This window comes from Oryzias melastigma, linkage group LG7 (assembly GCF_002922805.2).
Source record: "Oryzias melastigma strain HK-1 linkage group LG7, ASM292280v2, whole genome shotgun sequence".
Classification (NCBI taxonomy): Eukaryota; Metazoa; Chordata; class Actinopteri; order Beloniformes; family Adrianichthyidae; genus Oryzias; species Oryzias melastigma.
Window position 1 is genome coordinate 10306064 of NC_050518.1, and position 15324 is coordinate 10321387.

The window sequence follows — 15324 nt, forward strand, 5'->3', positions numbered from 1 at the left end:
GTAACTGCTAAATTACGAGAATAAAGTCGTACATTTATGACTTTAAAAGTCATAGGCTATATTTACGACTTTTAATCTCGGAAATCTACAAGATTTAAAGTCGTAAATTTACGAGAAAAAAAACTCGGAAATCTACGAGATTTAAAGTCGTAAATTAATGAGAAACAAACCCAAATGTGTCTGTTTATCAGAGCCGACGTGGAGTATCTTGTGAAGATTTATTTCCAGATCGGTGTTAAAAACAAAGAAATTCTGAACCTCATGGTGATTCAAAACCAAATTATTTCCTGGTTCGGTGTCGGTAGTGTGGAGTTTCATATGTAACTAAAGAGCTTAGAAATGCATGTTTATCAGGTCCGTCACTTTATTTTGCCTTTCATTTCGTAAATTTACAAGAAAAAAGTCGTAATATTACTTTTTTTTTTTTGGTGGCCCTAATACTCCGTCGTAAAAAGTAAACTTTTCAAATGTTTAAAAATATATATATGCTGGAGCTGAAAGAGCAAGGTGCCCTTGTATTGTAACTGTGGACTCAGTTCAGAAACTGTCAGGGCACCTCCAACCTCACCATCTTTATCCTTTTGTGCGTAGGCCTTTTGTATCGTCTAATGTAGCTCTGATGCTAAACACACAGGATTTTATGAGCTGCCTAATGGAGCAAAGGACTTCCTGTGTGTGTGTGATGTGGTTTGCCGTTGTTTGATGTGCTCGGGAATCCTTCATAGGAGAGCACCCTGAGCCGATCTTATCACATAAAAGCAATTGCAATGGAAGAAGACAATCAGCTCTTTTTTTTTTTTTTTTTTTACCTTAATGTAGGGTCTGTTTTAAAAGGATGTGTGTGTGTAGGTGGGTAACTGAGCTCTTATGCACATGTGCACCATTTTTCTAATTCAATCGAGTGTGTAACCCAAGGCCAAACACGTACATTTGATTTCACTAAACGCTGAACCCGGAGACCTGTGGCTAGAATGGATCAGAGACATGTCAGATACGTCAGCGCATGTTACTCTGAGTGCGTGTGTGAAGACAGTTGGGGGAGGGAGCATTAGAAGCACAAGATAAAACACGGATTTCACTTTTGTTATTCCTTTTTTGATTTTGCATTGAAACTACATCGAGTGTGACAAATGTATGTTTAACATGCACGCATTTAAGCGTGCCAATTTAGTTGGTGTTAGCTGGCGTTAAAGCCTTTTTTTCTTTATTTGAAGGCTTGTTTTGTTTACTTACAAGCTCAAGGCATATTCAGGTTATGTCTTAGCTAGACACGCCAGGTATTGGTATTTGTCAGAAAGGCAGCTCACATGGGGTTGCTCTTAAATCTCTCCATCCGGTTATACGAGGGGCACGAAGTTTTAAGTGACAGTTTCAAAGGACTTAAAGGAATTTATACTATTTGTACGCTTTTGGCTTTTGCGGAAATTAAACATGCAATAAAAGCCTTTACACAATACTAAAGACTATAAAAAACATCTGAACCATGCTGTTACATTAGAATGTCAGGGGTAAATATTTGAACAAAGAAAACATTCTGTAATCCTTGTTTTTTTTATTTTTTTTATGGACTCTAGAGATCAAGATGTCATTTAAAAAACTAGGTAGATCTCAAAATACTTTACCACAGAGGAGTCAAATTGAATCACACAGTGGGTCACAATCTATAAAATTTTAACATAATTATGAACTAGATATATAGCATTTCTTGCGATAATTCTAGTGTGAATGCTTTTAGCTGCTGAAGATGCTGGTGCTGATAGCTGAAGATGCTGAAAATGCTGAAGATGATAGCTGAAATCACTGAAGCTAATTACTGAAAATGCTAAAGATGATAGTCAGCGAAAATATTAGCTAAATGCCAAATTAGCCTAAAAAACAAACAAAACAAAAACAAAAATCTTAGGATAGCCAAAACAGCTAGCCTTTAGCTGAAAAAATACCTATACTTCAAAATATCCTAAAAACCATAAAAAGCCTAAATTAGCCAAAACATCTAGTGTTTAAAATATTAGCCTAACTCCGAAACAGCCTAAAATACTAAATAACCAGATATACTGATATACTATAAAAAAAAACTACTAAATTAGCCAAAACAGTCATGTACCGGAAATGTAAGCTAAACTTCAAAATGGAATACAATAATAAATCAACTTAAACCTTAAATAACTTTTAATATTTAACTCTCCATAAAAATATATTTTGACGAAATTATACAAGTTAGAAATGAGCGCAAGATAACATCGGGCCATTAATAAAAATAAAATAAAATGAACTGGAGGGCCTGATCCGGGCCTTGACTCTGACATGTGCTTTACCAGGTAGTCACATAAAATCCCACTCCAATCATTTTTTGATCTTTTGTAAAGGCATTCCAAGTTAGTGTTTTGATTAAAACTATGCTATTTTAAGGTATAAAAAAAAACAAAACAAAAAAAAAACTGTGTTGTTTTCTAGGACATAGTTTCTGCAGAGTTGCAAGAATTCATTAGAAACTCGCCTCTGAGTTGTAGGCAGGACTGTTAGTGCGGAGTAACCCTGCCCTTCTTTACACAATCTTCAAATACTTTACAGCCCCTCACAACACCAACCTAGCATAACCGTCAACAAAAACGTACATTGATCTATTTGTCTGCAGGTGGATACATCAGAATGGAGGAGGTTGTAGTTAGTACGCCACTGCTACTGGCTTTTTCCAACAACATTTTTTTTTTTTGTTCACTCCTGAGTCACAACGATCCAAACAAAGAACTACTGCAGAAATTATATTTTAAGTTTAATTTTCTTTATATATGTCCTCTATTATCAGAAAAAAATACTACAATAACATGTTAAAACACATTTATCATCGGTGAGGGTCTTTAAATTTACTAAACTACTTCTTCTAATTTCCATTCTGGAGGAGAAACAAATATAGCAAACGTCAGTATGGAAGATCTTTTGAGAATTTCGGCAAATTGTCAGCGTGCAATTTATTTGCATACATTTTAAATTAAAAGTAGTAGTAATGTGTGCAATACCTGCTTGATGACAAACAGAACCATGCAGACAATGTGTATTCCATTAGTGTTTTCTCTCTAGCATAAGTGATAGAACTCGTTTGCAAACATTATTTCATTGATGCTAAAATTACTGGCAGCTGAATGTTCTTTGTGACAAATCTGTCACTACTGATATATTGTAAATGGTGTATATTTATAGCGCTTTCCTATCTTCTCAGAAGGCCCAAAGAGCTTTAACGTCCCAGTCTAATTCACCCACGCACACACACATTCATACACTACAGGTGGCTCCACAGCTGGACACTTGGACAAATGGGCAGGCAGGACGGGAACCAAACCTGCAATCTTCTGTTCAGAGGTTGACCGCTCTACCTCTGCACTCCTAGACTGTTTCATGAGAGTCTAGTTAATATTTTGTAAATTATTCATGCAAAATATAGCATTTTGAAATTTATAGTAGGTAGAGAACTAGATGGGACAATGTTCAAGTTAATTCAGAACAAAATATTTGACGTGTATACAGTAAACTACCTGGTCAAAGTGTTCGGCTGAAAAAATTATAAATCAAAAGAAGAAAAAAGTGAAACATTATTGTTCCCCGTTACATTTTCAACAATATTTTCTTTGTATGTAATAAATACTTAATAAAAAAGTAGAATTCACATGAATGATCCATGTTTTTTTGTAATCTCTGAGCATCAAATTGTTAACTAATATCATTGCGGCATGCCTTTACTTGAATTAAACCAGATCCTAACAGATTAAGGCTGTATGAATCAAAGTCCAGATTCTCATCCATAAAAACTGTACCCTGTTTTATGTGAAGCTTGAAAGCTAGGCTATTGTCTTCAGCTCATGCTCCCCCTCCAGCAATTCTTGTCTCTGCAAGATTGTTTGTTTAGTGATGACCTGTCCCGTCTCTATGCAGCCTCCTCACCCACATTAAGGCCTCTTTTGTTTCATTGGTCCTAACTTTAAAAATGAAGGACTGTTGAGCTGTGGTTGCCATGTTGCAAAGATGAGATGTACAGTCCAAATAAATTTGGTTTGCATTTTAAAGGATCTTTTTTTAATTGACTGTGTTTTTATTCTCTTTTCTGTGGGTTTGACTTGCTTTATTTGTCTTGGACGAAGACTCTAATATTGTAAAAATGGGATTTACTGCAGAGTTGAGAAACTTAACAGAGTTGTATAGCTTTGTTTCTCAGCGCACGCAAATAAGGGAAAATAAACTTTTTGTTTTTGCGAGAAATCTGAATAGAGAAATGCACTCTGAACACATCCATGCAATTTTATTTATTTTTATTTCTTTGCTAAATATTTGATTTGTTAAACTCTTCTACATGCTTATTCTTACTCATTTTCTTTACAACTCCACTCTGAATACCCACTAGCCTCTAGAGAACTGCTATTTCTAAAGTGTCTTTATTTAGCAGAGATCAGATGAATGGGAGGAGCCAAACAACAGCAGAAAAAAACACCACGGGCCCAATCTGCTCATTTTTGACTTGCTAATGCTCTTATGTGTGCCCATAAACGCACACACTCAAAATCAAGCATTGGCTTGTTGTGTTTTACACAAAAATAAAAACATTCAATGTACTTCAGCACAGCTATACTGCAGTGCTCATCAAAACCTGCTTGGGCTGTTTCCTACCTCTGCCGAGAAGCCTATAATGATAATTACAGTTTGGGTTTACATCCCTGAATTAACCAGATCAGACAAACACACACACACCAAATCCAGAAGTGCCGGGGGCTGCTGTTGTGGTTGCTGACTGGTGTACAGAGATGAAGCAGCCCATGCAAGGAAATGGTCCATTCAGCCGCTTGCAGGGTTCTGTTCTTCAGGGCAAGTGGATTTTAAAAAGGCGTTTAGCTGCTCATCCGAGTCAGTTCCCTATTAAACTCTCGGCGGGACCATCCGAGCAACTGTGAGAGGCTGAAAAATGGCAAAGTACGGCAACTCTACAAGAGTCAGACAGACTATTTTGTCAAAGTCTGGCCTATTTGAAAATATGAAAGGAAATCTGTCTGGAAGTCTGCAGGAAAGCCCTCGTGACAACACTGCACAATCATTTTTGCTCTTGACATTTAAAATAAAAGAACGCCTGAAAAAGGGCAGACTAAGGCACCAAATGTTTGCACAGATAATGACAGACGAAGCCACAGAGAAGAAAAACAAGAGTTTGATTTCAGGTGTGTGCGCCAACCACAGAGCCTCCAAGGTGTTTACAGTGTGTGAATAAATGCCAGTAAGCCCCATTGACTCACTGGTGTGGGTATATCAGTATTTCATGTGCCTATAATGGTAAACCATGAGGGCATTTCAGTAAGCCACCACTTTAATGGCTGTTTTACAACACAGCACCTCCAACAACATATTACATGCAGATGGATTTTAGAGCAACCCGTCACACTTTCCTTTCTAAATCAGTCATTGCACGTGTTCTTCGCTCCTCTAATGAAGCCCCAGTGTTCCACATATCATTCAGCCTGCATGTTTATATATCAATCTACAATTATATTCAGATTTTCTTCACAACCATGTGTAATAACTATATCACTTCCTTCCCTTTACGCCCTTCGTTTTCATTCTTTCAGTGACCCTGAAGGAAGAACTGTCATTCAGGAAGAGTCCTGGACGATCTTTTTATGGCCCCGTAGTCCACCAATTAATAATCTACTTCAACTCACAGACATGCTTCGCCTTAACATTTATACACTGACCAAAAACAATTTGAATAGTATTTTTAATCAGAGAAAACTTTTTTTTTTTTTAAATCTGGAGCAACCAAATGACAGTAGGCCTCTTTGTGTGTTAATAGATGTGTGCGTGCGAGTGCGTGTTTGCAAGTGACACTAATTAGAACGGCTAGTGCACCAACTTCCTCAACACCATTTCCTGTGATAGTAATTATTAGGTAAGTGTGATAAATTCCAGGCCTTGGTCCACCCATCTAGAGATCAACAAGAAAGAAAGGAGACAAAAAAGGGAGGTGGGGCAGCACTTAATACCCCGAGGAGGGTTGGTAGTGCAGGAGTGATCAGGTAAAAGGACAGAAAAGAATTCAGTTCCAACAATGGGAGTAAAGCTTCAACACACAAAAAAAACTGTTTCCACATCTTACTAGTTTCACATTTTTGTTATAGGTTACCAGAAAATATGTTATGTCATTAAACTTGGTATAGTTTGTGTCAGCCACAACTCTAAAGTCTCAAATTGATACCATTTTTGTTTTCTTTTTTTTTGGGTCTCAGAAATAATAGATGAGGCTTGTGTGTTGTAAATTTCTATGGTAAAATACCACAGAATCTAAAATGAAAATAAGAAAATAAAAAAAAACGGGAAAATAATTAAATTTTGTAATGGAGTAAACTGATTTTTTTTGTTTTTTATCTATACAGTGCATTTTTTATGTATTTCCTTTTTTTGTTTGTTTGTTTGTTAACACTTCTTTCTAACATACTTTTGTTTCCCATTTTTTGGGGGTCCATTTTTATTTCTTTGACTATTTTACAAGTTTTCTTTCTTTCTTGTTTCCCTTTTTTGCTGTGAATGTTTTACTCAATGTATTAAAATACTAAAATGTTGGATAATAACATAGAAACAAGAAATAGCTGTCACCCCAATTTATACATTAACAAAGAAAAAAACTGTTTTTGTTTCCCTTCAGTCTCTCTGTGATTCACAATGCCACTTTACTGCAGTGGTAACAGCCCTACATTTCTTGTAGTCTCAGCACTTTGTGTGTCTCACAGGCATTTTACAACATTTTGTGCACAAAATTTGCTACAAACTTTGCTATAGCTACCATGTGGATATAAACACTGTTAAAATAAAGTTAAAAAAAAAAGATGCTCCTAATTTGTGTCTGAAAAGTAACATGAAACATGCCGTTTTAATAGTCACAAATAGCTTTGCCTCCATTTCATGAGCTTTGGGCGCAGAGATTCCATGTGATCAAGTCCTCCATTGACAAAACTTGAAAAGAGGAGGCGAAGGGCGGAGGCTGTCTTGGCGCTGACATAATAACACACCTTTAGGATCACCAGCTGACACACACGTCGAACATAAACATGTGTGTCAGAGGCCATGGGAGCACAGACAGACATGATGAATGGCCTGATGTTCTCATGAGGCAACACACACAAATCTCTCTGTAGTACAGAGAATCCCATTCACACACTGCACTGACCCTCAAAGTCTCATCATTACACTGTCACAACAGCAAAAAACCCACCTGAAAGTTCAAGCTTATTTTAATGCATGTATTGATTAATAGTAGTTGTTTTGCATTTAAACTGTAAATGACCCAACATGCATTTTGGCCAATTTTTATTAACATTTATGACTAAAAACATACAAAGACAACTTATTTATATTATTTATGGAATTTTGATGTTTTTTTTATGGTAATTATGTTTCAAATGTTACATGTATATATCAGTGTCTGAACTTTTGTGAGGTCATGCGTGGGTGTAGGCCCCTAGGAGAGATCAGTGAGCAGGGACATGACCTTGCCAGTATATAGCTGGGGTCTCTGTGTGTTTAGTCAGCGTAACCATGGAGATGTTCCTGTGCAGACCAAATGTCTACAATGGGGATTTGAAAGTCATAACTTTGCTGCAGCACTAAGCTAAATCATTTACTGTAATAAGCCGGTAAATGACTACAAAAAGATGTGGACAACAGTTCTGGTTATTGCCTAGGACTAATTACCTGTCTTCCTTTTCTGGCATGAATTAAAAAAAATAAAAAATCTTTGAGAAGTAAAAGAAATTTGATAGAATAATAATATTTAGTACCTGGAAAGTGTTCTAAGAAAAACACAACAACGTTGATCATTTAGTCATACAGAGTGACACTTCTTGAATCTGTAGCCGCATGAATTCTGCTTCATACAGTAAGAGCTGAGTTGAGTCCGGTTCATATCAGTAAGTCAGCTGGAAGTTTCATGAGGAGACAGAAGTAACACAGACAGCCTAAACCCATGAGCGAATGTGGTAAGCCTTACAAGATGCTTAGAGCAGCTTACCTGCCAAGAAAACTGAAATACTACATGGAAGTTCTCCAAGATGGATTTGCACAGTTTCAAAAAATGAACAGTTGTTAAACCAATTACTTTTATCAAATTTTTGCTCTCAATTTTTGTGGCAAGGATACATTTTATAAACTGATTATGGTGTTTTGAAGTTTTGTGCTTTTTTAAATAATAAAACTAGGCTACAAAGTATAATTCTAGTCACCCAAACATTAGGGAAAGCCTAATTCCAAATACATACTTAAACTTCCATGTTTCTAATATTTCACATATCAATTTCATATATATATTTATCATTTAAAGGAACAGTATGTATCTTGATATCTCTGTCAATAGCACAGTTATAAAATTATTATTTTAGGCAATAAATATAACACAAATATTTACGTTTTTAAAATGTTTTAAAAACATTTTTAAAGGAATGAGAAGGCTCTGGTTCAAATCCCAGCAGGGACCTTTCTGTGTGCATGTGTAGCTTTTCTCCAGGCACTCCCACAGTCCAAAAACATGCATCTTAGGTCAACTGGTGACCAAAGTGTCTCTTAGGTGTGTGTGGTCAGTGACCCCGTGACCCTAACCAGGATTAAGCAGGTTAAGAAAATGAAGGAATGGATACAAAATGTTTTAATTTTAGTTTCAAAAGTACAAGATAATTAATTAAAGCAATTTTTGTCATGAAATTTGACGTTTTTTTTTATAACATTCAATCTCAAAACCTTGTAAAATATTGCTTACAGAAATATTTGACTTATTGTGCAGACTTGTTACATTGACAAAAGGCTTAAGTTGGTATAGGACAAATGTCTGCAGCTAAAAGTATGTAAAGCACAATGAAAGCTAGATGTTCAATGGAATATCGTGTTACTTTTGTGAAACCTTCCCAAAGTTGATGTTTATTCTGTCAAAAAATATGCACGATTATGAAAATAGCAAAACATCACTATTTTTTTTATCATTGATGCGGTCCAAATTTTTGAAGATTCATCATCAAGCACTGATTGATAAATTGCTTTTTTTCATTTGGACTCTAATTAAAATAACATAATCATAATCATTAAAAATAGTTCACTCCTGGCTACTACACAAAATAACTGACATCTCTGTAATTTTTCCCCCTATATTTTAGATATATTAATTACTACAGAAGTAATTAATAATTTTATCCTCAGAATTGTGACTTTAATCTCAGAATTCTGATTATTCTCTGAGTTCTAACTTTAATCACATAATTGTGACTTTAAAATTAAAATGTTCAATTGAATTTCAAAATTCTAACTTTAATCTCAGATGTTCTATTTTTTTCTCAGAATTCTTACTTTTTTTCACAGAATTCAAAATGTAATCCCAGAATTCTGACTTTAATCTTAGAAGTCTAACTTTGATCTTAGAATTCTGACTTTGTTCCTCAGAATTCTGACTTTTTTTATTGTAACTATAATCTCACAATTAAAAAAAAGTTAGAATTCTGAGATTAAAGTTAGAATTCTAAGATTAAAAACTTTAATCTCAGACTTCTAACTTTAATCTCCGAATTCTAACTATAATCTCAGAATTCTAACTTTAATCTTGGAATACTAACTTTAATCTTGGAATACTAACTTTATTCTCAGAATTCTGAGGGTTTTTTTTCAGAAATCTATTTTTTTTCTCAGAACTTTAGTCTCAGAATACTTCTCTGTCAGAATTTTAACTTTTTTACTCAGAATAATAAACTACGACTGCATGTAAGCCTCTTCCTGTAGTAAGCAAAGTGAAGTTGTACATGCCGGAGTGAAACTAATGAAAATGTCCTCTTTAAGTGTCTTTTTCCTGCTTGAGGGTTACAAGAAGTCGTAATTTTGCTCAAAGAAGAACAGAGGCTGAGTAGAACAATCAAGCTTGTAAATAAAAGGACAATGCTAGCATTTCGCTACTTCTATAAGGCACTTAAACTTTTGAGATCAAAGTGAGTATTTTAAGATTAAAGTGAGACTTCTGAGAAAAAAACTCAAAATTCTGAGACTAAAATCAGAATTTTGAGAATGAAGTAAGAATTTCCTGTTGTCCTTTTTTTTCCTTTCTCCGTGGCTCTAATCCTCTTCTGTAATTTTAACTATTTATTGGTTCCTATTTAATAAACAGCAAGTATCTGCATGTCAGGAGCGTGAGAGAAATACATCTTTTTTTCTAAAGCGTGGGTGTTTGTATTTGTGTTTCGTAGTATTTAGTCATTCTTCTCTTGCCAGCTCTTTTCCTCTCTTATTCCTTTCATGCTGAAGACACCACTCCCTCCCACTCCTCACAGCTCCACTCAATCTTCTCCCTGCTCTTTCATCCACCACTCTCTCCATCATTCTCCTCCTCCTTTCTTCCATCCATCAAACTCTCCATCAATCACTCCTTCACTTTATCATCTTTTTTCTCATCCTTTACCACTTCCTCCCCCTTCTGTTTTCTCCAACCCCTCCTTTTTTTCTCTTCCCTCTGTCAACTGTTTGTGGTCGTTTTGTTAAATGCCTGCAAGGTTTCCCCAGAATCTCTCAAATTTTCAGCTCACGCTTTCACGAACTTTCCATGGTTTCTGCGCTGCGCCCTTCTTGTGCCTGCCCCAAATCTTCTCCTGTTTTTCCTTTTGCTCCATTATATATGTCCACCACCAAAACGTAAACAGAGCTAATGTCAACCACATTGACAGTGTCTGCAGGAGGATCAGGTTCAGTATCAGCAACGTTGTGCATGTATGTTATTCCATTCGGACTATGGAAACAGCTCAATGACCGACTACTTAAAATGTCCAAACACATATTTTCTCCATTGTCCACCTACACCTCGTGACCCTAAATTCATTTAATGAGTAGCTCCTCTGGAGGCCATCTGTGTCTGTCGGTGTGGACACTTCTCGAGATGGAAACTCGATCTGGTGCAGGGTGATAGAGGAGCCCGCCTCTGCTCCTTAAACATCCACCACTCAGCTCCATACCAGAACATGACAAATATGAAAATATTCTGACACAGACAAACATGCGTGCACAAATGTGTAAGTTATGAGCTATGGAAACCCGGCATGCAAGAGGAGGATATTAAAAATGATTTTTTCCCCTTCTTGTCTCCTTCATTAAGAGTGTTGAAAAGTCAGGAGTTCCCTCCCTCCCCCTGACTTCTACACATACACCCTGAAAAACACAGAAAGCTCCCCGGTTCACTGGGGAACGTGCCTCACACAGTTCGCTTCAGCCCGCCTTCTTGACAAATGCCACATTACAGAGGAACGAAGGAGAAACTTGGCATGCAATCAAACTTCTCTCATGATTTCAAAGATTTGAAATGTCGTGCAGCCCCCTCCCCTCGATGCCTGCCATATACTCAGCTATCCTTCAGTCACTCTCTTCTCGTCTCCTCTCCTCATTTAGTTACCCATCTTTCTTTACCTTGTATCTTTCCCGTTTAGTTTTCCCAAAGCTAACTTGGACCAGAGCTGTTTTGTGGGAATCCGGCCCCTTTTAAAGCCACAGTTTGTGTAAGTATGTGCATGTCCACAGACGTGAGTGATTATATGTGAGTTACTCTGAGGTTGCGCCTGCATTTTGCATGCATATCTTTGTGGCTTGTTTCGATATACGTTAGTCTCACGAAGCTTTACTCCCTTTGCAATTCAACAGCCCTTTAATCCTCATCACCAGTGACCCCAAACACTAGCTTCCAACCTCTGCATACACACAGAATCCGGTGCATAACAGACCACACACACATGCCCCCTGTGGCCCCTCCATTAGCACTCACCAATCTCTACTGGAAGAACTCTCCAACACAATGACAAAGACGCACATGTTTTGTTTCTGTTTATTTCAGCCAACCATCACATTAAGCTTCTTCTTTACATATGTCTTGATGGTAATGTTGCAGAAATGCAACCCCAGTGTCACTCAAGTACAAAAGTATCATTTACTAGTGGGTTTGAGGGCTTTTTTGAAATTTGGTAGACACACCTAAAAGCACAGATTGCATCTGTATCACGTGTCATAGATTCTCCCCTCTAAATAAACGAATTCTTTAAATTTAAAACAGAAAGGAGGAGGATGTTTATAGTCGGAGACAGATGAGGGCCTTTCAATTGTGGGTCAAATATTCAATATACTCAAAATACATATAAATGCATTAGAGGGAGAGGAAAGTACACAGTTCTTTAAAAAATCTCTGAGAAGGAATTAAACAAAGATAGATTCAAAAATCCTTGGAATAACTGATAGTATAATCTACATTTAATCTGGTTTGCAACTGACCAAGCAGTCCCACTAAACTGATAGTTTTCATTTTATATGTTCATACAGTACGAGTGTAAATCAGTCTTGAGCCCTTTGTAAAAAAAGTGTCGTGTATCAGGCAAGATCACTGACATGCACACATCCATTTAAAAATCAGCAGGAAAAGCTAATGCTACATTCACACTGGACTCAGAAACAAACCTCCGACCGCTTCCAATGAAAAGCCTTTGTGAACAAGAGTAAATGTGCGCTTTGGGGTTCTGTGTTCAAAACTCTCGCATTCACAGGTTTTAAGTCCATTTTAAGACAATACATAAAAAATGGGGCTGCACGGTAGAGGAGTGGTTAGCGCTCTTGCCTCACAACAAAAATGCCCTTGGTTCAAATCCCGGTTGGGGGATCTGAAACAGAAACACTCCGGCTTCCTCCCACCATCCAAAAACATGCTTCATAGGTGACTCTAAATTGTCCCTAGGTGTGAATGTGAGTGTGTATTGGTGCATGATTGAGGCCCTGTGACAAACTAAGATGTGCCCTGCCCATCATAGATGGGTGGATAGATGGACATCAAAAGTTATACCAGCTGAACTTTGACCAATCAAGTACTCGGATTTGGTAGTAAAGTTTGGGTAGCACCCTTTTCAAAACATGGAAGTGCAGATCATGAAGGAGAAATTAATAATTATGGCTTGTGACCGGCCGGAATTATATGACACCAAGTCTTCATGAATCAGTATAAAGCTGTGAAACAAAAAGCTTGGAGCAAGATTCACCACATTCATACCAAGCCTCTTCCAGCTGTAAGTACACGCACTAGTATCAGGCAGCGACAGACCTGTGTGAACACCACAGGTGAAAAGCACATTCAAAAAGCCACATTCAGGGCATTCTTGAATGCACCACACATGCCCGGTGTGAACATAGCATCCGACCTATAGTTTTGCTAAATTCACCAGCTTTTAAGAGCTAAGAGAAACTTTTGTAGGTCACCTCAAATGTAGTCTATGTTGCTACTATGGTGCCATCCCTGCTCTCTGATGCTCTCACAGCACAGGCTGTGAAGGATTAAGACTGAACAATCTGTACTAACTTCACACAATTAGTGTGTGAAGTTAGTGCTGGACTCTGTCAGCAGAGCTGACTGTGTTATGGATCACCCACATGTCACCCCAAGCCCCTCAGAACTGAACAGGAAGGAAACTACATACCGAGAAGAGGCTTAAAAGACTGAAACAATTAATATTTAAAACTACAAACCTAATTAAAAAATATATATGCAAGTGTCTGGTGATGACTAAAAGTCATGAACTTTGATACACAGAGGGATAACAAACTCAAACTGGATCATCAGAGATGAATGCAAATTTAATTGTGGTGTAATCTCCACACAGAGAAGCACAAACATAAACCAACCGTTCAAGCAAGATACTAAAAACACAGAACTCAACAAGTTGAAATAAAATAAAAAAAAAACAAAAAACAAAATCAAATCAAACCAAATTAAATCAAATCATTATCGATTTGGACATACTTTCAAACTGGCACCCTACATAATTAAAACTTTAAAAATGTAGTAAGGTATCGGTAATTAAAAGTGTATTCATCTTTTAATTTTGTTTTAAAAAATAAGACTCTAGAATGCGGAAAAATATATATATATTGTTTTAATTCAATCTTATATAATTCTTGGAAAGAAAATCCAAATATGTTTGTAATTGAAATCAATTAAAAAAATTAGGACTTGGTGTAATTCTAGTATGAGTTTGAAATACACATGAACAACTGCCTCCATGTGTGATTGGTACATGACAGGCGGATATGTGGTGTTATACTCTATCAGTCAGAACACTCCAAGAAGACATGTAGCCAACAGGCTGACAGAACACTGAACTTCCCAACGCATTCAAACACACTTAATGACACACCCTCACATATGGAGGATTTTCTCCTTTTTCTCCTTTTTCTCCAAGCTTCCTCCTCCTTTTGCACATTTTAAGTCAAAGTGCAGTTAAAAAAGAGCTGCTCACATTTTTTTTTTGACCCGCTGTCTATGGCTGCACCACCTGTCCTCAATAAATGTACATTTTCACAAGGCAGCAGATCCTGCTTCAGAGCACACTTCAAGGGTGATGTCTATATAACACCCATGCACATGTGAGCAGGCTAGTTGAGAAAGAGGCCTCCTATTATATGGTAAAATGTGAGGAGGTCACAAATATAAAAAATGTCAATGTACAATCTGGAAAAAGGTGAATACTTAACTATAATGAGTACTCACTACGATTATATTCTGATCCACAATCTAATGCATAAGAATATTTGAAATCTTTAAATTTGACATAAATTATAAATCTGGGATTTCCATTTAGGATTGAAAGAACCTGACATGTGATCCTGACTCTGATCAAAACACCAGTTTAGGCGTCTTAGGCAGATGGACAGGTGTGTGACACTAACTTCATCTCCAGGATTTCCTCCAGTTGTTTGCGTCTCTCCTGCTGCAGACTGCTGAGGTGTCCGTCTCTTTCATGTAGGCACTGCTGGGTGGAGGACAGCCGCAGTTTGGTAGCATCCAGCTCCTGCCGTGTCTTCTCTAAAGCCCCCATCAGCTCCTCCAACTATTTGAAGAGAGAACTGACTTAATATTGTGGTTACAGAAAAGCATGTGAACCAACTTTTATTATATCATATCCAACATTAATTTGTATGTATTTCAAACGACGCGTGTGATACTGAGATGGCGTTTCGCTGAACAACTCCTGACACTTCAGCGAAACAAACTTGTTGCCTTTCCCTCTCCCAGCTTTCACCTCCTATTTGATCTCCCGCTTAAGTGTTGCTCTACTTTAAAGCTGTTGAAGACCACGTTTGAGCTCTCAAGTGCATCTCCTTCCTCCTCACACTCATGCCCTCGAACCAGCATGTCCAACCTGAGTGCTTGACAGACAGGATGTGACCTCGGGGCATCATTATCCGTAGACAGGAAATGTCTAATTGCTGCACAGCGAGCACTTCACAACCAGCGGTGGACAAGATGCT

The 15324-nt window shown here is 37.2% G+C and overlaps 1 protein-coding gene across 2 annotated transcripts in view; it reads right to left on the reverse strand.

The window, feature by feature from the left end:
- The window catches only part of LOC112159634 (ERC protein 2), a 157683-nt gene that overhangs the window by 71041 nt on the left and 71318 nt on the right, over nt 1-15324 (reverse strand). For both annotated transcript variants that reach the window (XM_024293844.2, XM_024293845.2), the window contains exon 16: nt 14743-14903. In XM_024293844.2, coding sequence (XP_024149612.1) covers nt 14743-14903 — 161 coding nt within the window. The remainder of the gene's footprint in view (nt 1-14742; nt 14904-15324) is intronic.